This window comes from Diaphorina citri, unplaced genomic scaffold, assembly GCF_000475195.1.
Source record: "Diaphorina citri unplaced genomic scaffold, Diaci psyllid genome assembly version 1.1 scaffold521, whole genome shotgun sequence".
NCBI classification, from domain to species: domain Eukaryota; kingdom Metazoa; phylum Arthropoda; class Insecta; order Hemiptera; family Psyllidae; genus Diaphorina; species Diaphorina citri.
This window is the reverse complement of record NW_007377955.1, coordinates 40,808-62,576: the sequence shown is the minus strand read 5'-3', so window position 1 is coordinate 62,576 and position 21,769 is coordinate 40,808. Positions and strand designations below refer to the sequence as shown.

Sequence of the window (21,769 nt, the reverse complement as noted above, 5' to 3'; positions counted from 1 at the left end):
TTTATGTCAAAATAAATCTGGATTCGATGGATTCATTAGATTTGGACATAAAGATAATACCCCTATCTTATATTATAAAATCAAGATCCATTCACTCATTCACATTTCACATTTCTTTTTCACACACTGATCGCTCTATCTCCTGAACCACAACACCTAGAAAGCTGAAATTTGGTAGGAATATTCCTTTTATTGTCTAGGTGTGCAATAAGAAAGGATTTTGCGAAAATCTAAACCGATCCTGAGATATCAATTTTTCATCGCTAAAATCTCCATAAGAAATACACAGAGTGCAGAGACTGCGGGAGAGAAATGTTCCGCTCTCGACCAACATTTTGAGTTTCGTTTATGTTTTTAGCGCGACCGTATTTTTTATTATTTTCTACAAGTTTGGCCATGCCTCGGGATGAACTAGCGGGATTCCAGAGCGAAGCGACGGAGTTCAGCTGGTTGTAATTCATACTGATAGATTCTAACGTGACTTTGTGTTGATTTTGACACAGGTTTCAGCAACGGTTACGAGCTGCGTGGTTCCATGGGAAATCGGCAGTCTCATAATAACGGCCTTGTTATGAATGGATCCAATAGTAATCATCTAACTCGTAGCACCACCAGGAGTCAACTCAAGGAACCCTTGACTGTGAGTACCTACTCGTGTTTACCATTTGATCATTACCCATAGATATGCTAAATCAGTCAGGTTAAAGAATTCCATAACACTCCACATTAGAAACTAAATCAGTCAGGTTAAAGAATTCCATAACACTCCACATTAGAAACATTATTTAAAAGTTGTAGTTTTATTTTAGCTTGTACGTAATCAACGTTTTATCTTGTACAGATTCCTTGTATTCCGTGTTAAAAGGGCCCAATGTTAAATTTGTTTAGGTCACATCTTGGACTTTTTTTATCTGAACTTGTTTGAAAGTCAACATCACTTTCGCATAGGGTTAGGAGTAAGGTATGTAGGGTAGCTATCATTATCCATTCTATGTGCCCTCTCACATGTAGGTATGTGTTGGTTTTGTGTTACAGGTGGAATGTAATGGATTCGTGAATAGTGTATCAGTTCGATCAGATGGTGTCCTTGTAGAGAAAGATGCCCCTGGTCGTCTATGCCGTTCTAAATCAAAATCCTGCCCTGGTAACGGGTCCCAGCTTGGGCCGCTCTCCCCTACAGACGTAGTACGACCACGTCGTAACATATGGAAACTTCCTTCCTGTCTGTTAGGTACTACTGCAGAGGATGGGAGATCCAACACTACGGGGACTCGAACCCAATGCCCTGTCAAAACCGAAGCCAATAAGACTGAATGTAAATCAAACGAGCACACCTGCAACAGCCACGCCCCCTGTAAATATGCCCCGCCTAGTCTGAAACCAGACCGAGGCAAGTGTGATCCTGACCTACAGGAAGACTCGAACCCATGTCCTGACGGTCAGGATGACAGGAAACATAAGCAGAAGGGAGACAGGAAACCCCTGTAAATATGCCCCGCCTAGTCTGAAACCAGACCGAGGCAAGTGTGATCCTGACCTACAGGAAGACTCGAACCCATGTCCTGACACTCAGGATGACAGGAAACATAAGCAGAAGGGAGACAGGAAGTTCCTGGAGGATAACAGGGAATATTACAAGGTGGAGGTCCTTAGTGCCAAGCTAAGGAGTACACGCCAGTATGTCAAGGAATACGAGACGAGAAAAACGAAAGAGGAAGCACACGAGAACCAAACCAAGACTGAACTACTAGCCGAACAAAACGGAGAGCTATCCAATCCAAGTAGTGAAGAACATGAAGCATGTGGGAGAAAGACAAGACAATCCCATGGGGATGAGGATAAACTCTATCTCTCCAGGAAGAACTTGAAGCTCAGACATTCCCTAGAATCTCCACAACATGAAGAGACAACCCCAGTGAAGAGAGCAAGACCTAACAAAGTGAGTAAGATAGAGAGACTCAATATGGAAGCAGACAAGTTCATGTTTGGAGATCCAAGACGAGAGTTGGAAGAACAAGAGAGTTCCCCTGATTAGAGAGACTCAATATGGAAGCAGACAAGTTCATGTTTGGAGATCCAAGACGAGAGTTGGAAGAACAAGAGAGTTCCCCTGATCCTGACCAGATAGCTCCCAAGAGGAAACGCAAGTCTCAAGTAGAACTATTCCTTATAGATAATCTTGATTATTACAAGTTTCAACTCCCTGCCTCACGGCTTAGGAATGGGAATGATATGAAAGTCTATCATGAGGAGTGTACTCCAGACCCGGTACCATGCAAGGGAACGATAAGGATAGACTTTGACGCTGTGAAGTATTCATTCGAGATGGGTATTGAGCAAGAGCTATGGTACCAAGTGTTCCTGCGGTCTAGAAGTCGGACTAAACAATCCTTGTGGCAGAATAAAGTTCCTCATCAGTCCAAGATCTTGCTTCCCTTCGAGCGAAAATCAAGGCCGAGTACAAAATCAAAACAGAGTGTGGTGCCCCCTCCTCCTCCCCCACCTCCCCCTCCTGAACCAGAACCTATAGCGCCACCTAGGAGAAGAAAGAGAAGACTGTCTAGTATAATAGAAGAGGACTCCAGACCGAGGTAAGTAATACCAATAATTGGTAATTATTACAAAGAAGGTTTCAAGGGGTCCCCGATGATAGCATGTAGAAGCTGCCGGAAAATGTAGAAATGAAAATAAGTCCGATTTTTAACCACTTACAACTCCGATGACGTAGGTACTGTTTTACTGTTGAAAAATGGCATAATAGTAAATCTCGAGCATTAGAAAACAACACATTTTATTGTGCTTTAATTTATCTATTGCTCTTTGTGTGAGCTTTCTTTACTGTGGATAGGTATTTCACTCTGAACGTACAATGGGGCTTGCTCATCATGAGTAGTGATCAAGTAGAAGTCATCTCCATATCTAAAAAATAAAACCAAAGGATTAGTTACTAAAATGAGAAGACTGTCTAGTATAATAGAAGAGGACTCCAGACCGAGGTAAGTAATACCAATAATTGGTAATTATTACAAAGAAGGTTTCAAGGAGTCCCCGATGATAGATGATAGCATGTAGAAGCTGCCGGAAAATGTAGAAATGAAAATAAGTCCGATTTTTAACCACTTACAATTCCGATGACGTTGAAAAATGACATAATAGTAAATTTCGAGCATTAGAAAACAACACATTTTATTGTGCTTTAATTTATCTATTGCTCTTTGTGCGAGCTTTCTTTACTGTGGCAACATCTGAAATTCTAAACCATCATCTCTCGTTTTGTATTCCACAGGAAATCCCCGCGTTGTCACGCATCTACCCAGGCCATCCTATCCAGTACACCAGGGCAGGCCCCTATCGCACGCCGCTCTGTATACAGTGAGGACGGATCTTACACCGGTGATGTTGAATGTACACCACTACATGAGCCGGATAATTTCCCCGAGTGTTGCGAGTTCGCGCGGACTAATCCGTACTCGTGCAATGTCAGACGGCTCGTGGACAAACTCGCCCAGCAGTTGAACTTGAATACGGCTCAGGTATGTAACTTGAATACGGCTCAGGTATGTGTATAAGTAGTGCTTTATAATTTCCCGGAGTGTTGCGAGTTCGCGCGGACTAATCCGTACTCGTGCGATGTCAGACGGCTCGTGGACAAGCTCGCCCAGCAGTTGAACTTGAATACGGCTCAGGTATGTGTGCATAAGTAGTGCTTTATCATTTCCCGGAGTGTTGCGAGTTCGCGCGGACTAATCCGTACTCGTGCGATGTCAGACGGCTCGTGGACAAGCTCGCCCAGCAGTTGAACTTGAATACGGCTCAGGTATGTGTGTATAAGTAGTGCTTTATCATTTCCCGGAGTGTTGCGAGTTCGCGCGGACTAATCCGTACTCGTGCGTTGTCAGACGGCTCGTGGACAAGCTCGCCCAGCAGTTGAACTTGAATACGGCTCAGGTATGTGTGTATAAGTAGTGCTTTATCATTTCCCGGAGTGTTGCGAGTTCGCGCGGAACTCTTGCCCGATTTTGATGAAATTTGAAAATGTTCAGCAGTAAAAGAAAATTTTCTTGTTCAACTGTGGGCCCGAATGATGTGTTTAATTTACATCATCATCATTGTTTGAACCAGGGGTTCCCAAACATGTTCAACCCGCCGACCACTTTTGAATTTCATGATCTCTCACGAACCACTCAGTATCCAAGAGTAGATTTCAACCTGTCTATTCTCTCTTGTCCACAGCTAAACCTATGCGAGGTCCTACGGGAATATTCTCGCTCCTACTACGCCTCCCTATCCAGTAGTCAACCCAGCTGTTCTCAACCTGGGGACAACAGTTCAGAGTGTGGGGGGTCGTCCCATCAAAGCTGGGAGGGGGTGGGTAGGAGGGGCAGACCCAAGAAGAGGAGGATTAACATGACCGGATGGCCGTGTCGACCCAAGAGAAAAGCTGCCGGTAAGTAAGCTAGCCGTTCCGAGAACGAACTTCAAGGCCTGTTCCCGCTCTTGTCGTTCGGAAATAAATCGTGTCGTGTATAGTGGGAACACTCTCATTTAAATTACATTGCCTACGAGGACATTTTGTGTTGTTCGGAAAAAAAATCGTGTCGTGTGTAGTGGGAACACTCTCACTTAAATTACATTGCCTACAGTACATTCGGAAAAAAATTGGATGAAACTCACGAGTGGGAGGAGGCCTTCATCTACATATTTAGGATAAAGTTAAAGATACCTAAGGGTGGAAATCGAATCCGCGAAAATAGCACGTCCAATGCACCAGTTCCCAATGGATCATTGAAGTTGAGCAACGTTGCGCTTGGTTTGTAACCAGATGGGTGACCGTCTGGGACAATCACGTGCTTGCTGGCTTCCTGAAACTCTTTCTAGAATGCATTTTTCTGTTTACATAACCTAAACTTCCTGGAGCTAATGTTTCCCTGTGTACCTAAGCCCTATGTTTCCGCCTGGGTTTCAGGTAAAATTCTCAACTACAACGAGAACCTGGCGGCTTCCATGAGTACTACTGCCTGCGCTGTTCCTCCCCCTAGTCTATCACCGGCCCCTGTAGTCATCTCGGCATCAGGGCTGGTCGTTGCGCCTAAGAAGAAGAGGCGAAGGAAGAAACAAGGCAAGGCCTCGAATCGATACAAGTACTAGGTGTCCGGCCCTGGGACTAATATTGTATTCCTGGTCCTGGAGAACAGAATGTGTGTATTCCCGGCCCTGGGACTATGATTTATCTTTATCCCTGGTCCTTGAGAAGAGGATATTGTCTGTATTCCGGGCTGTGGAACCAAGTTTACTGTCTATATCCTCGTCCTTGGAACTAAGCTTGTGTATATTCCCGGCCCTGGAGAAAATGATAGTGTGTGTATTCCCGCCCTTGTCTTTATTCCTAGTCCCGGAGATAAGGATATTGTCTTTATTCCCGGCCCTGGAGCTATGTTTTATCTCTCTTTAGTGTGATTTTGTTCGACGTGTTTTTGTGGCGTGAATTTTTCGTGGGAAAAAAATTCCATCCCTTTGGAAATTGAAAGAATTTTGCAGACAGACCATTGGGTTTGTAAATTGATCCCGTGTTTTGTAATATGAATCGAATTTAAACCTATCAGCTGTCCTGAGTATTTTCAATTCTAAAAAAAACGGACAATTTGACGAAATAAATAGCTTTCCAGGTACCTATTAGGTATGCTATAAATGTCAGTTCAATAGGGAAATAGGTTATTAGGACTGAAAAGTGCATTTACCCCGTTTAAAGCGGCTCGAAATGGGCTGTATGCACTTAGAGCTATCGAACAGGTAATCTTGTTTTGTTCAATTAAACTATCGAATTCTCTGTATTTTCCTTTACAATATTCGGGAGCTTTAAGATTGCCAGGGTCAAGGGACTTTTCAGTCCTATTGGGATAGATTGCCGGAGAAAAGGGACTTTTCAGTCCCAAGTGTTCATCAGCCACACACCTGGGGGCCTAAAGTCTTGAAGATATGTTGCCAGGATTTTCAAATACATTAAAGTGGTGCTATATTAATCTGTTGAAATAAAGGGACAGTCCTTCCCTACCTCGGCAGTGTAATGGTCGGGACCCCAACATGAGTTTGAATTTGGTTTAATTTTTGAATTAAACAATGTGATTGGTTGATTTCCAACATTTTAGCCAATCAGATAGCTCCAAGGATTAAACGAAGTTCAAAGACAGAGTGGGGTCCTGGGCATAAATAAAGCACTCTACTAAATTTGCCAAAGTTATATTAGGTGAAAAAAAATATCTAGATCCATTTTATTTTTTAATATTCTTGCACATACGTATTTATAGTTGTTATTTTGTTGTGTTCTAACTCAGATTTCTAAAATGGAAATCCGTGTGTTTAACTGTATTTTACAGGGTGGTAGAAAAGAAAACGCACGGGTGAGTTTTCTTTTTAGCCACCCTGTATACTGAGCTAGAATACTCGGGTATGATAATAATGAGAAACTTGCATTTTTTTTTTTTTTACCGTCCCGCGTCCGCGTCTCTAAGGTTTAGGTTTCACTGTCAAATGATAATGAATGTTTTTTTTTCAAGGGTCTGAATAATTTGCAATTGCTCTCCCTGGCCGAGTGGGTAACACGCTGGGCTTGCATGGCGGAGGTCCCGGGTTCGATTCCCGGCGGAGTCAAAGTTCGTCTCTATGCTTGGAGTTCGGGGTGCACTGAGCTTCTTTTTTGAGTAGCTTCTTTAATCGTGTAGACGAAAATTGTGAAGAGGCTCTCAGCTTCACTACAAACACATGATTTAGATTTTTAGATAATTTGCTAAATTGCCACTGCTGTTAGATTCTCAAGTTGATCATACCCGAACAAATGCTCTATTGCAGCTTCCCTCGGCGTCACAAGGAATCGCTCATTCACTAGAGAACTGTAACTGCTAAGGTCTTATCGTCCCGAAATCGAGGAGGGAAGGAAGACAGGATAGGAGAAAGTCAGCCGTTCCGAGATCGAACATTATCCGTTCAGGATAAAATCCGCCCCGGGCGGGAATCGAACCCGCGGCCTAGCGCTTACAAAGCAGGCGCGCTACCAACCAAGCGAACTAGGCTGGCTGAATAGGATAGAATAGGATAGAATAGAATAGAATAGAATTTTATTGATCATGAAAATACATATAAATTGTACATGGATCAACGTTAAACAAGTGAAAAAAAAAAGACAATAATGAATAATTATACATATTTTAATAATAATATAAAGTACATGTCTAATGTGGATCCTGATTGAAAGCTGCAAAAAATTCGCTTACAGAGTAAAAGCAGTTGATCTTCAAAATGGTAGATAATTCTAAACAAAACAACTTGTATGGTTTATCTTTCATACTTTGCGGCAAGACATTGTATATTACGTTAATTGTAGCAAGAAGCGTAAATTAGATAGGATATGTGTACAATGTACATACGTTCCAAGTTCTAACATTCTAAGCCTGATGCAGTTGATGCACACAAGTTTCACAATGAGCGATTCTGTATTGACGTCGAGATTTAGATGAATTCCCTTTAGTTCTTATCATAGTGTTCTTTTTACTTTTTATGTTTGTTTTAACATGGTGTTCTTTTTTTGTTGAACCTTCTGCCTTCCTACGTACACTGTTTCACCAAAAATTGGTAGAAGAACCTTTTATTTATTGATGTTAGACTGAGCTTTTAATTTTAAACTCAACTTCGTGTAGGTATTTGTAATTCTGTATGTTTCATGTCTTTTCCTGTAAGTCCTTCAGTCTGTATGTCAGGGACAAAATAAGGGTGTGTCATTTCACCCCACTTTTATGTTGGTGTATCTGTAATTCTGTTACCCTACTTTCATTTTGGTGTATCTGTACTCCTTTTACCCTGCTTATAAATGTCATAGGCCCGACAGCTTTTGCTAAATCTGTCTAGAAATAAAGCTGAAATATACATATCTACTTAAAAATGGTAGAAGTTTAAACAATTTTAAACCAGCTCTAAAGGACACCTTTCATCAGCCTCACCAAGTCATCATCCAATCATTGTTTATTTTATAGGTAAAAAAAAATAATCAAATTTCAGTAGACCGGCGGGGTCAAAGTTCGTCTCTATGCTTGGAGTTTGGGGTGCACTGAGCTTCTTTTTTTTTTGAGTAGCTTCTTTAATCGTGTAGACGAAAATTGTGAAGAGGCTCTCAGCTTCAACACAAACAGATGATTTAGATTTTTGCCAAATTGCCACTGCTGTTAGATTCTCAAATTGATCATACCCGAACAAATGCTCTATTGCAGCTTCCCTCGGCGTCACAAGGAATCGCTCATTCACTAGATAACTGTAACTGCTAAGGTCTTATCGTCCCGAAATCGAGGAGGGAAGACAGGACAGGAGAAAGCCAGCCGTTCCGAGATCGAACATTATCCGTTCAGGATAAAATCCGCCCCGGGCGGGAACACGCGGCCTAGCGCTTACAAAGCAGGCGCGCTACCAACCAAGCGAACTAGGCTGGCTGAAAAGGATACGTTAATTGTAGCAAGAACCGTAAATTAGATTAGGATACATGTACATACGTTCCAAGTTCCAACATTCTAAGCCTGATGTAGTTGATGCACACAAGTTTCACAATGAGCGATTCTGTATTGACGTCGAGATTTAGATGAATTCCCTTTAGTTCTTATCATAGTGTTCTTTTTATGTTTGTTTTAACATAGTGTTCGTTTTTTGTTGAACCTTCTGCCTTCCTACGTACACTGTTTCACCAAAAAATTGGTAGAAGAACCTTTTATTTATTGATGTTAGACTGAGCTTTTAATTTTAAACTCGACTTCGTGTAGGTATTTGTAATTCTGTATGTTTCATGTCTTTTCCTGTACGTCCTTCAGTCTGTATGTCAGGGACAAAATTAGGGTGTCATTTCACCCCACTTTTATCTTGGTGTATCTGTAATTCTGTTACCCTACTTTTATCTTGGTGTATCCGTACTCGTTTTACCCTGCTTATAAATGTCATAGGCCTGACAGCTTTTGCTAAAGCTGTCTAGAAATAAAGCTGAAATATACATATCTACTTTAAAATGGTAGAAGTTTAAGCAATTTTAAACCAGCTCTAAAAGTCTAAAGGACACCTTTCATCAGCCTCACCAAGCCATCATCCAATCATTGTTTATTTTATAGGTAAAAAAAAATCAAATTTTAGTAGGAAAATCTAATAAATTTTCGATGGTCAGTTTTTAGTGTCAAAATACGTTTTGAGGTCCCTAGAGCCTAAATCCAAAGTTTCAGCCATTGCAAAATATCTCGAGAACGGTAAGAGCTAGAGACTTGAAATTTGGTATGTATCTTTCAAATGTGACTAGGATGCGACACAAGACCGGTTAAGACCGGTGCAACGCTTGGCGGCATTTTACCGCTTTTTGGCGGTTTTCGGTGTACAGACAGACAGACAGACACCGAAGCGAGTACAATAGTCCGTCCACTGTACCTTTTATTATTAGTAATAATAAAGGAAGGACGGACTAAAAATGGAACAGAAATGACAACATGCGATGAGCTGTATCGGTAGTATCACAAAAGAAAAGAAGGGACTTTATTTGAACTATAAAATGACTATGGGATCAGGCCAAATCTTGAATACAGAGCTAGCAAAAGATACTCAAGAGAAAATTAGAACCAAGTTGACAAAGCCCGTCATTCAAGCTCTGACTGTCGTTGTCGGCCAAATGTAAGTCTCTCAGACCGCCGGAAGATGTGTGGCGGAAAAAAAAAACTTCCGAATTCTAGTTTCTCAGACGAGACGGCCCGAAGACTGACGTCTGAATTTCCTAACATCGATGGTTGGTGTTTTCCCGACACTCATTCCGGCAATCTGACAAGACCAAGGTCGTCCTAAGAAAGCGACCATAAGCTAATGTATTCATATTAGCAAACTGTGCCTCTAAATGCGCTTCTCTAGCGTTTGGTTTTATTTTTATTGAACGTTATTTACAGAGGGAAACTATAACAGAGTCCTTGTCCCTAGAGTTTATTGAAATCAATCTCATCGCCCTCTCCCTCTTGCTCTGCCACTGCTTCGGGTTCAATATCCCCAGGTGTATCTTCTAGTGTATACTCGTACAGTCCTGGCATTTCCTCACACATATCCCTATAGGCTAGACATATCTGTCCAAATTCCTGAACTGATAGCTGGTAGGGACGGAGGACAGGTTTGACACAAGCGCGTTCCAGTAGGGAAACCACGAGCTGACGTTTACGTTTGGGAAACAGGAGACTGTGAAAGAAAAAATCAGGTTTGAGGAAACAACAAAGTTTTTAGATACCAAAACTATTTATTTGATAGAGAGAATGGTTCTGAAAAACCAATAAATGGAAACTTATAAAATAAAATAAATACATAATTTCGACACCCAAAAGTAGCGTCCTATTAATCAAACTCTTCAACGTAACAATGACGAAAGCGCAGTTTTCGTCGAATATTGAACGTTATTTCAATTAACGAGACTCTTGTTTGGTTGCTAAAACTCTATTGTCCTAAAATCGAAGATGAAAGTAGAACAAGATGTATAACACTTGAACAGAAAAAGAAGGTTTTTTAACTGCGACGGTTTTTAGTGACGGGACTTCCTACCCTCCATTCGGCGACAAGCTAATCACCTCACATGAACCTCACCCCGCCTAAAAGGGCCGAAAAAGCCAGCATCACACAATCGCCCAGATGGTCACCCATCTGGATATTAACCATGCGCAACGTTGCTTCATTATGTTCTATAAGGCTAACAATAGGAGAAATGAGTGGTTGGGTGGAAGAGCTTACGTAAAAAAGAACCCTGCCACTTGAAATAAAGCCCTAAAAAATATAGCTGCAAGTGATAGAAAAGCCCTAAAAAAATAATAATAAAAAAAAAGCTGTAAGTGATAACGAGATTGGTACTTACCTGGCAGGTTTATAGATTTGTTCCTGCCTATATCGGAATATACAGCATACCACTCTTTTTTTTTAGGTTGACTTTACGCCCGATTTTACAGGCAATTACAAACCAATAATCCTAAGTTTTTGTATGTACGAGTATGTTACAGCCAAAGCTGATTCTTCAGTTAGAGCCGACTACAACTAGTTATTGTCAACTCCAACTGGGCATTTTGGTGAAAGTTGATTCTAAAAATAAAATCAATATTTTTAATCAACTTTTACTAGAGATAGTTGACTCTAACTAGGTAGAGTATACTCTTCCCGATGCCAGTTAGTGAAACTTGATTCTTTCTCAATTTAAGATTTTTAATCAACTTCTACTATTAGTTTGAATGGTACTTACCTGGCAGGTTTATAGACTTGTTTCTGTCGATATCGGAATACGGCCGTGTCGACCCAAGAGAAAAGCTGCCGGTAAGTAAGCTAGCCGTTCCGAGAACGAACTTCAAGGCCTGTTCCCGCTTGTCGTTCGGAAATAAATCGTGTCGTGCGTAGTGGGAACAGTCCCATTTAAATTACATTGCCCACAAGGGCATTTTGTGTTGTATGTCGTGTATAGTGGGAACACTCTAACATGACCGGATGGCCGTGTCGACCCAAGAGAAAAGCTGCCGGTAAGTAAGCTAGCCGTTCCGAGAACGAACTTCAAGGCCTGTTCACGCTCTTGTCGTTTGGAAACAAATCATGTCGTGCATAGTGGGAACAGTCCCATTTAAATTACATTGCCCACAAGGGCATTTTGTGTTGTATGTCGTGTATAGTGGGAACACTCACTTAAATTACATTGCCTACAGGACATTCGAAAAAATAATTGGATGAAACTCACAAGTGGGAGTGTACCTAAACGTCCTAAAGGTTGGCGTCTTCCCGACACTCATTCCGGCAATCTGACAAGACCAAGGTCGTCCTAAGAAAGCGACCATAAGCTAATGTATTCATATTGGCAAACTGTGCCTCTAAACGCGCTTCTCTAGCGTTTGTTTTATTTTTATTGAATGTTATTTACAGAGGGCAACTATAACAGAGTCCTTGTCCCTAGAGTTTATTGAAATCAATCTCATCGCCCTCTCCCTCTTGTTCTGCCACTGCTTCGGGTTCAATATCCCCAGGTGTATCTTCTAGTGTATACTCGTACAGTCCTGGCATTTCCTCACACATATCCCTATAGGCTAGACAGATCTGGCCAAATTCCTGAACTGATAGCTGGTAGGGACGGAGGATAGGTTTGACACAAGCGCGTTCCAGTAGGGAAACCACGAGCTGACGTTTATGTTTGGGGAACAGGAGACTGAAATAAAATCAGGAGGTTTTGAGGAAATAACAAAGTTAATGGAGAGTTTTGGCAACCAAAATTAGCGTCCCGTTAATTGAACTCTTCTAAATAGGAGAAATCAGTGGTTGGGTGGAAGAGCTTACGTAAAAGAGAACCCTGCCACTTAAAATAAAGCCCTAAAAAATGTAGCTGCAAGTGATAGAAAAGCCCTAAAAAAATAAAAAAAAAGCTGTGCCAGCCTAGTTAGCTTAGTTGGTAGTGCGTCTGATTATCAAATTTCCTTTATTTACAATGGCGTATATAGATCCTTTTTGGATAGGAGAAAACCAGACGTTCCGAGAACGAACATTATCTGTTCAGGATAAAATCCGCCCCAGACGCGCTACCAACAAAGCTAACAAGGCTGGCTAAGGGTACAGCTTTGAAACTCACTTTTCTGAAATGGCTTGAATCCACTTGATGATGAGTGGTGTGGACACATTGAACGGTAGATTACCGATAATCCTTATCCCGGGTAATCCCTCACTCCAGTCCCGTCTTCTATCCTCACTAAACATATTCTGCATGGTGAATGACATTACATCTCCTAGGTGAAAGTGTACGGGACATGGGGATGCTTGAGCCAACATCTGGAAGTAGAGGTAGTTGGGTTAAATTAATGGATCCTGTTCCTGTTTCTTTTTCTTTTTTTCCCCCACAAAAGACATTTTTTTACTTTTTTTTCTTCTTGGATCAGCTGGGTTTCTCCTATCCTGTTTACCTTCTCTTTTTGATTTCCGGATGATAAGACTTTAGCAGTTAGGTAAACTCTTTTTTTTTATTTGTATTTATTAAAGTGTTCCATATTCTGCATGGTGAATGACATTACATCTCCTAGGTGAAAGTGTACGGGACATGGGGATGCTTGAGCCAACATCTGGAAGTAGAGGGAGATAGGTTAAATTAATGGATCCTGTTTCTTTTTCTTTTTTCCCCCACAAAAGACATTTTTTTTACTTTTTTCTTCTTCTTGGATCAGCTGGGTTTCTCCTATCCTGTTTACCTTCTCTTTCTGATTTCCGGATGATAAGACTTTAGCAGTTAGGTAAACTCTTGGAAAAAAAAAAGTGAAACAGGGAGACCAGTTCAAAGTGGCTACTCAATTGTCCTCACAAGGCACCCCATACTCTAATCATAGAGCCAGTAAAACTTTGACCTTACTGGGTATTGATCCCAGGACCTCCAAGTGCAAGCCTAATAATTACATAGTCACAAAGTTCTCATTTAAATAGACATTACAATAAGCGGAATGCTATTGATCAAGGCAAGAAACTTACATCAAGACAAGGTGTATTACTGGGTATTGATCCCAGGACCTCCAAGTGCAAGCCTAATAATTACATAGTCACAAAGTTCTCATTTAAATAGACATTACAATAAGGGGAATGCTATTGATCAAGGCAAGAAACTTACATCAAGACAAGGTGTAAACCGTGGATCTTTCTCGATGAGAACGAGTCTAGCTGGTGGCTACTCAAGTGTCCTCACAAGATGCCCCAAACTCCAAGAAAACTTTGACCTTACTGGGTATTGATCCCAGGACCTCCAGCATGCAAGCCTAATCAGTCACAAATGTCTCATTTAATTAGATGTCATTATAATAAGGGAAAGAGATTCATCAAGGCAAGGTATAAACTACAATACTACATCATGAAACTCACATCAAGACAAGGTGTGAACCGTGGATCTTTCTCGATGAGAACAAGTCTAGCTGGCCGTCTGTTCAATATACTCCGAGTAATGCTGCCAGGCCCTGGGCCCACTTCACATACTTCATTACCCGTGATAGTACCCGCATTCCTGACTATTTTATCAGTGAGTCGGGGCTCAAATAGGAAATTCTGAGACAGTTGCTTGAGAGCTCGCAGCTTGTAGAGTTTAATAATGTCACGGATACTGGGCATTGGAGGTAGACGTAATGCTTTGGCTGCCATTTTTGGTTTGTTGCTCGGTTAATATTAGAAATTATGTTACTTGTATGTGTTGTCTGCTGAAAAATAAACAAAATACTTGGTTAAAACCATCTGGTGTTGACACAACCAAAGTAAGTTCTACAGGCCTATTACAATCTTGATATGTACACAAGATCAACATTTTAGCATGAAGTAATATAAACCAAGCCCTATCTAATATCTAATAAAATAAGGAACTGGAGAAAATAATAGGAGAGAAAGAGTTAGTTAGTTAGTAAGTAAGTAAGGGATGTGTATGCCATACAGCAAAGTACAGCCTACAAAGGTACCTATTATGATAGTATTAGAGCCACCCCTGTTATAGTATACCAAACATACATACATACATACATATCCTAAGTTGTTCTGTTTGGTAGAACAGGTTGACTATTCACAAAACCTCTCCACCAAGTTCTCGTTAAATTTTTGTTGGTTTTCAATGAGACTGGGATTTTGATTTCTTTTGGTGATATCTTTGTTGATTTGATCATTCCATCTCAGTCATGGTCTACCTTGCTTTCTGTATGCCATAACCATCCTAAAATATTCTCTGCTCAAATCCTTTATTACCTTGATGTTTGTTATTTGTCAGACTCATACAAGGGTTCGTTGAAGTCGTCTAGGAAGGTCTCTTGTTTGACTTTGAAGATAGAGTAGGCGTAGATACTAATCACAGTTCCCGCCAGGACAGAGCCTAACAATGTGTTTCTCTTTTTCACCAAGTTCAACTTGTTCACTCGACTCAAATTTCTGAGCTCCAAGATTTTCATATAATCTGTAGCAGTACGTCCTGTTTTTTCTTTGAGAACGTTTAAATCAACTTTGGGCATAACATCCTTATCAGCCATAATAGACAATGTACGGAAAGAAATGAAACCAAATGAACTACTCTGAAAAAGAAAATGACAAGGGTTGTCAAAGATTTTGATTGCCAATTACCAGCCTAGTTAGCTTGGAATGTACTGCAAATGCCTTGCAAGTACCAGGCTGTAGATTCAATGCCTGCCAGGGTAAGACTTTATACTGGACTGTATCCTAGACAGCCAGATAAGTTTAGTTCTTGGAACAGCTGAATTTCTCCAATTGACCTTCTCTCTTTGATTTCAGGAGGATGAGATGTCCGTTGTCACAGTTCCCTCTTACAAAAAGATTTTGATGCCAGAAATAAAGACATCTAACAGAAGTAGGCTTACCAGACATCCACTTTTTGGCGGACATGTCCTCCTTTTTATATGTTTGTCCTCCGTCCACCTGCCTTTTCAAATACCTATAGCAAAATGTCAGCCTTTTTGAAGTTTCAGCCTCAAAAACCTAAGTTACGTACGTAATGTATTGTTTTCCGTCGAGAAGAGGACATCAGGTCTCAAATTTTAAAAAGCATAAATGCAATTTTTGTAAAATTCAGTCGATGTACAACGTACGTACATTCAGTAGGTATACAATAAATAGATGGTAGGTATGTAAGTACACTGTACATATAGATTAAAAAAAAAATCATGTTAGGTACTTATTATACTGGTGGTTTTTGAGTTGATTATTTTCAGTGTCCTCCTTTTGGTTGAAATGTCCGCCTTTTTGAGCCAAAATGTTCTCCTTTTGAAATTTGTCTGGTAACCCAGATTTTCAACAAGGAAGTTTTTGTGCTTTTAAAATACCTAAACAACAAGGCATGCTTGCAACATACAACTCAATGGTGATATTCTTCATCACATTATGATGTAATCAAATCAATACTTACTTTCGGTGTCTTGCATCCGATTATCCAAGATTGATACTGATTACTGATGTATTATTAACAAAAAATAAATTAAATTTAAGATTTAACGTTGATGATAAAGATTATAGATTAATTTTAGATCCTGACTTCCTAGATCTTTTCGTTTGAGGTTTGACCTTGCGATCTTTGAAACTTGAGAACAGCTGATTTTTATTTACAGCCGATGTTTCACGAACTGAATTTTGTCGCAAAATTTTCAAGCTGGAAATCTAAACAGTGGCGGATCTGCGATTTAATTTTGACGCCTTTGTACTTCAGGTACCTATATTTTTCTTTCGGAAACGGAACCGATCTTGAATTTCATACAGTTAAACAGTTTCCCAAAAGAAGTAGGTACATTTTTTTTAACCTACTTAGCTTCAGCAATCTGTTATTTTCTACTTTCTTCATTCACCAGCCTAAGTTGCCTTGGAGAGTATCGCGCATAAACAAAATACTTGGTTAAAACCATCTGGTGTTGACACAACCAAAGTAAGTTCTACAGGCCTATTACAATCTTGATATGTACACAACATCAACATACTAGCATGAAGTAATATAAACCAAGCCCTGTCTAATATCCAATAAAATAAGGAACTGGAGAAAATAATAGAAGAGAGAGTAGGGGATGTGTATGCCATACAGCAAAGTACAGCCTACATACCTATTATGATAGTAGAGCTACCCCTGTTAACTATCCTAAAATATTCTCTGCTCAAATCCTTTATTACCTTGATGTTTGTTACTTGTCAGACTCATACAAGGGTTCGTTGAAGTCGTCTAGGAAGGTCTCTTGTTTGACTTTGAAGATAGAGTAGGCGTAGATACTAATCACAGTTCCCGCCAGGACAGAGCCTAACAATGTGTTTCTCTTTAGAGTAGGCGTAGATACTAATCACAGTTCCCGCTAGGACAGAGCCTAACAATGTGTTTCTCTTCTTCACCAAGTTCAACTTGTTCACTCGACTCAAATTTCTGAGCTCCAATATTTTCATATAATCTGTAGCAGTACGTCCTGTTTTTTCTTTGAGAACGTTTAAATCAACTTTGGGCATAACATCCTTATCAGCCATAATAGACAATGTACGGAAAGAAATGAAACCAAATGAACTACTCTGAAAAAGAAAATGACAAGGGTTGTCAAAGATTTTGATTGCCAATTACCAGCCTAGTTAGCTTGGAATGTACTGCAAATGCCTTGCAAGTACCAGGCTGTAGATTCAATGCCTGCCAGGGTAAGACTTTATACTGGACTGTATCCTAGACAGCCAGATAAGTTTAGTTCTTGGAACAGCTGAATTTCTCCAATTGACCTTCTCTCTTTGATTTCAGGAGGATGAGATGTCCGTTGTCACAGTTCCCTCTTACAAAAAGATTTTGATGCCAGAAATAAAGACATCTAACAGAATCCTAGACAGCCAGATAAGTTTAGTTCTTGGAACAGCTGAATTTCTCCAATTGTCCTTCTCTCTTTGATTTCAGGAGGATGAGATGTCCGTTGTCACAGTTCCCTCTTACAAAAAGATTTTGATGCCAGAAATAAAGACATCTAACAGAAGTAGGCTTACCAGACATCCACTTTTTGGCGGACATGTCCTCCTTTTTATATGTTTGTCCTCCGTCCACCTGCCTTTTCAAATACCTATAGCAAAATGTCAGCCTTTTTGAAGTTTCAGCCTCAAAAACCTAAGTTACGTACGTAATGTATTGTTTTCCGTCGAGAAGAGGACATCAGGTCTTAAATTTTAAAAGCATAAATGCAATTTTTGTAAAATTCAGTCGACGTACATTCAGTAGGTATACAATAAATAGGTGGTAGGTATGTAGGTACACTGTACATATAGATTAAAAAAAAAAATCATGTTAGGTAAGTACTTATTATACTGGTGGTTTTTGTGTTGATTATTTTCAGTGTCCTCCTTTTGGTTGAAATGTCTGCCTTCTTTAGCCAAAATGCCCTCCTTTTGAAATTTGTCTGGTAACCCTAAACAGAAGGTACATTTTCAACAAGGAAGTTTTTTGTGCTTTTAAAATACCTAAAACAACAAGGCATGCTTGCAACATACAACTCAATGGTGATATTCTTCGTCACATTATGATGTAATTAAATCAATACTTACTTTCGGTGTCTTGCATCCGATTATCCAAGATTGATACTGATTACTGCAATGTATTATTAGATTATTACCAAAAAATAAAATAAATTCTACTCTTAATTTACTGAAAAATAAATCAATACCAAATAAATACGTATTGGTAATATAAAATGGTACCAAAGGGTATTGTAAATTTTGAAAACTAAAACGGGGAAAGGGTACTAGATTCTAGATTTTATTGTACACGTTGGGTGGCGTGCCACATACAGACATACACACATAGTACACATACCATTGTATGTATCCAAGTCGCACACAAAAAGCCCACTCCGAGGGTTAGGTGTAGGGGCAAACAGCCCTGAAGGTTGGGTTAACCTTGTACAAATGGGTATCCTGGAAATAGGACTTATAGGGCCTTAATTCACGAATTACTTCACACCACACATCATATTGATCTACGGGGGCCCGTTCCATAAAGAGCCTTTGCATCTTGCAATATTTCATAGTGAAAATGACGTCACATTTAGAGTGTACTAATGACGTTATATTAAGGACTACGAATAGCCAATCTTGTAAGGTTTTCCCTCTGTAATATTACGTCTTTTGCAAAAATCCGAAATTTAAAACATAAAGTTATTTATGAACCAGCCCCCGGGCGTCAAAATATTTTCCAAATTCGATTTGTAAATTGCGAATTTGCTTTATGAAACAGGCCCCAGGTCTCGCAATATAACGCAATCGAAATCAATGAATACAAAAGAGCAAAAGCCACAAGTAATTTCAAAATTTTCAAAAGCGCATTTTCCAAATACGCTCAGCGTATTACTTCGGATACGCCTCTATACGAAACTCCTCGTGCAATGCGTTATACGCCAGCGTATAACGTCGCGTGCGGTTATTAAACTCAATACACTGAGCGTATTTTGCCAAGTTCATGCCTTTTGTGGGAAATTCCAGCCATATATGTTTGACCTTAAAAATAAAGAAGGTAGGTACTAGAAGTAACATACCTCAAAGTCACAAAATATTAAAACCAATATTGGTCGGCCAATATTTCAATATTGGCTGACCTATCGATTTCTTGCTTCAAACGGGACCATCGCGGTAGTAAATACTGGTAAAAGTAGAGCCACCGGCTATTCAAGCCCTCTGCGACCTAATAAATGTCCGCCTTTTTGAAGTTTCAGCCTCAAAAACCTAAGTTACGTACGTAATGTATTGTTTTCCGTCGAGAAGAGGACATCAGGTCTCAAATTTTAAAAGCATACCTGTCCGTGGTCAAGATAACGCACTGTCTGGAGAGATCCCACTATAGACCCATCATCTTTCTCAAATACACAGCCCAACTACTCAGCCTTCGCCCCAAAGATAAGTTGCCCGGCAATCAATATAGGTAAGTACGGTTAATGGTAATTATTCAGAAGCCACGACAATTAAAAAGAAAGTCCCTTTTTGCGGTTAATCTAACCCTATACTAATAATAGTCACTGCTCATTTGTGACAGATCTTTTCTGTAGCTATATTTCACTGTCGTGGCTTCTGAACTAGAACCAGGTCTTTAGTGCCGGGGGGTTTTACACTCTATTTGGCGACAAACCACCCACCTCACACTAATTTCACCCAGTCCGAGTGGAGTCGTAAAAGCCGACAGCACGCGATTGTCTAGAAAGTCAAAGCCTGGATAAGGATTTTTAATATAACTCAAGTACAAACCAAGGATTTTTTTCTTCTTTTTTAATACAATTCAATTGGAAACGATTGGAATTCCAGTGCCAACGAACGTCTCATCTACTCGTCCATCTGTCACCTCCTCTATCCCGACCTCATCTCCAAACTAGACGCCCTCCTCCCCAGTCTGAGGAAACATCACGCCAAGTTAGAAAACCTACAATACATCAAACTAGGCTCGGACACACAGGAGGCCAATCCGTACCTGGCCGTGCCTGAGATTCTGCAGCGGAAACGAAGGATTGTGTACGAACATAACAAGAGTGTCAAGGAGAAACGCAAACAGTACGTGCAACTGTTGCGCAACATCAACTATAAACAGGTACGTGCCGTTTCATTTGCAAATTTAATTGAGAAATCTGGATAAAAGGGGAAAAAATTGCCGGTATCTTGAATTCCTAATTCGGTAAGTTTGATTGTGTACGAACATAACAAGAGTGTCAAGGAGAAACGCAAACAGTACGTGCAACTGTTGCGCAACATCAACTATAAACAGGTACGTGTCGTTTCATTTGCAAATTTAATTGAGAAACCTGCATAAGCGGGGGAAAAATTGCCGCTATCTTAAATTCCTAATTCGACAAGTTTGGCTGTTGACGCAAAGTCATGAAGTTAAAAAAAAAAAACTTACACCTCTCTTCGTTCGTTAAATAAATGCAGCGTTTCACCGAACAAGGGACCACGAAGTTCTTTACTTCTTCTTCCTCTTGAGCCAATATAACTTCATCCTAGAAGAATAATCGACCTTCCTTTTCTGTTTTTCCCTACTGTTGGGCTTTGCAGTCACCGAAGTTAGGGGTTTTAGCTTGTTGGTTGATTTAACAGCGTCTCTGAACTCATTTCTATTAGAAAACAACAGGGTTTGGAAATAAATAAACTACAGGTACATACCCTGTTCCGAAGCATATGACTTGAGTAGGGTAGGTCGCGGGCTCTGGGCTCCCGGGGACCACAGCTTGACCGTGCCATCGGCCGAGCAGGACAGGAGCTGCAGACATTGACTGTGTATGGTCAGACCCCACACAGCGTCCGTGTGACCTTCCAGACAGCCTGAGTGTACACCCGGGTCATATGAATCATACGGGTCTATATTAGCAGCCGGGATGGTCCAGCATCGGATCTTACCTGGAAAATAAAGCATATTAGAGACCTCACGTAAAGCCAAACTTTTTTTTAGTATATCAGTTACAATATTATTTACAAAATAATACTAATCCTACAGGATCCGAAAGTTGGATTGGCTCCACAAAAAAACCTCAAGTCTGAGTTAAGTTATTTTTACCAAATCGCGCCAAAATCGGAAAAACCGCCAGAGAAGTCTGGCAAAATAATAATAAAAGAACAAGTAGATTTAGAAAGTACATAGGTAAGTGCAAAAACCATGGAGCTAGAATTAGGAGCTCACTTGGTTGAAACATTCTACGACGTTTCGACTTACCATCTGCTCCTCCTGAGTAACACTGCTCTCCTGTGGCACTCATAGCTAAGGATAATACAGGACCTACATGACTTCTGAATGTATACAGTGGTTCTACGTCTAGTGAAGCAGACCTGAAAATTCAAAAGTAAGGAATTTTAATTGTATTGAGCACAAATGCTTTTTTTTGGCATTGGTTTGGCACTAAGCCTCGACCATACAGCCAGAGTGAATGTGTTTATTAAAAATGACTATTTAATAGCTTTTCATATTATATATTTTTTTTTTTTTTTTTTGGCATTGGTTTGGCACTAAGCCTCGACCATACAGCCAGAGTGGATGTGTTTATTAAAAATAACTTTTTAATAGCTTTTCATATTATATGATTATGTCGCTTTTAACAAAAAAATGGAATAGGTGACCATAGGTTTTATCTGTTAGTAAAATGGTTTTAAATGAAAAGGGATGTTGAACTAAAGGCTCCAATGCACGAAAAAGTTTTTCCCTTTGAGGAATATATTTTTTACACATCATCACGATGTGCTCTATGTCCTCCTTCTCCCCACATAGGGAGCATAA

At 40.1% G+C, this 21,769-nt stretch overlaps 4 protein-coding genes and 1 long non-coding RNA gene across 5 annotated transcripts in view; 2 read left to right on the top strand and 3 right to left on the bottom strand.

The window, feature by feature from the left end:
* The window catches only part of LOC103509702, a 7,136-nt gene extending 276 nt beyond the window's left edge, over positions 1–6,860 (top strand). The window contains exons 2-8 of the mRNA XM_017444282.2: positions 504–640; positions 1,036–1,456; positions 1,587–2,032; positions 2,110–2,591; positions 3,287–3,533; positions 4,234–4,447; positions 4,967–6,860. Of these exons, the coding sequence (XP_017299771.2) occupies positions 504–640; positions 1,036–1,456; positions 1,587–2,032; positions 2,110–2,591; positions 3,287–3,533; positions 4,234–4,447; positions 4,967–5,148 (2,129 nt within the window). The 3' untranslated portion in view covers positions 5,149–6,860. The remainder of the gene's footprint in view (positions 1–503; positions 641–1,035; positions 1,457–1,586; positions 2,033–2,109; positions 2,592–3,286; positions 3,534–4,233; positions 4,448–4,966) is intronic.
* A 2,658-nt stretch (positions 6,861–9,518) lies between these two features.
* Positions 9,519–14,903, bottom strand: LOC103509701 (mitochondrial dimethyladenosine transferase 1). Its single transcript, XM_026823989.1, has 6 exons — positions 14,764–14,903; positions 13,903–14,231; positions 12,635–12,831; positions 12,013–12,217; positions 11,273–11,337; positions 9,519–10,230 (listed from the first exon to the last, which is right to left on the bottom strand). The coding sequence occupies exons 2-6, from the start codon at positions 14,173–14,175 to the stop codon at positions 9,978–9,980; spliced, it is 993 nt and encodes a 330-aa protein (XP_026679790.1). The 5' UTR covers positions 14,176–14,231; positions 14,764–14,903; the 3' UTR covers positions 9,519–9,977.
* On the bottom strand, positions 13,048–13,711 carry LOC113467670. The gene is made up of 2 exons (XR_003391660.1): positions 13,655–13,711; positions 13,048–13,118 (listed from the first exon to the last, which is right to left on the bottom strand). It is a non-coding gene; the product is annotated as an uncharacterized LOC113467670 (long non-coding RNA).
* A 2,239-nt stretch (positions 14,904–17,142) lies between the features above and the next one.
* LOC103509699 lies at positions 17,143–20,329 on the top strand. Its single transcript, XM_026823988.1, has 5 exons — positions 17,143–17,184; positions 17,432–17,507; positions 19,279–19,438; positions 19,816–20,027; positions 20,202–20,329. The coding sequence occupies exons 1-5, from the start codon at positions 17,143–17,145 to the stop codon at positions 20,312–20,314; spliced, it is 603 nt and encodes a 200-aa protein (XP_026679789.1). The 3' UTR covers positions 20,315–20,329.
* Positions 20,330–20,650: 321 nt separating this feature from the next.
* The window catches only part of LOC103509698 (striatin-3-like), an 8,615-nt gene continuing 7,496 nt past the window's right edge, over positions 20,651–21,769 (bottom strand). The window contains exons 8-9 of the mRNA XM_026823987.1: positions 21,212–21,324; positions 20,651–20,898 (exon numbers count right to left, since the gene is read on the bottom strand). Coding sequence (XP_026679788.1) covers positions 20,651–20,898; positions 21,212–21,324 — 361 coding nt within the window. The remainder of the gene's footprint in view (positions 20,899–21,211; positions 21,325–21,769) is intronic.

Excerpts from the sequence above, each read along its gene's own strand:
- LOC103509699 (XM_026823988.1), top strand. The coding sequence starts at position 17,143 with ATGCCTTGCAAGTACCAGGCTGTAGATTCAATGCCTGCCAGG. Across the intron at positions 19,439-19,815 it reads TTGCCCGGCAATCAATATAG|TGCCAACGAACGTCTCATCT; the intron begins GTAAGTACGGTT and ends TTGGAATTCCAG. Across the intron at positions 20,028-20,201 it reads ACGAAGGATTGTGTACGAAC|ATAACAAGAGTGTCAAGGAG; the intron begins ATAACAAGAGTG and ends TTGTGTACGAAC.
- LOC103509701 (XM_026823989.1), bottom strand. The coding sequence starts at position 14,175 with ATGGCAGCCAAAGCATTACGTCTACCTCCAATGCCCAGTATCCGTGAC. Across the intron at positions 12,218-12,634 it reads ATTCAAGCCATTTCAGAAAA|TCTCCTGTTCCCCAAACATA; the intron begins GTGAGTTTCAAA and ends ATTTTATTTCAG. Across the intron at positions 10,231-11,272 it reads CAAGTCTATAAACCTGCCAG|TCTCCTGTTTCCCAAACGTA; the intron begins GTAAGTACCATT and ends TTTCTTTCACAG.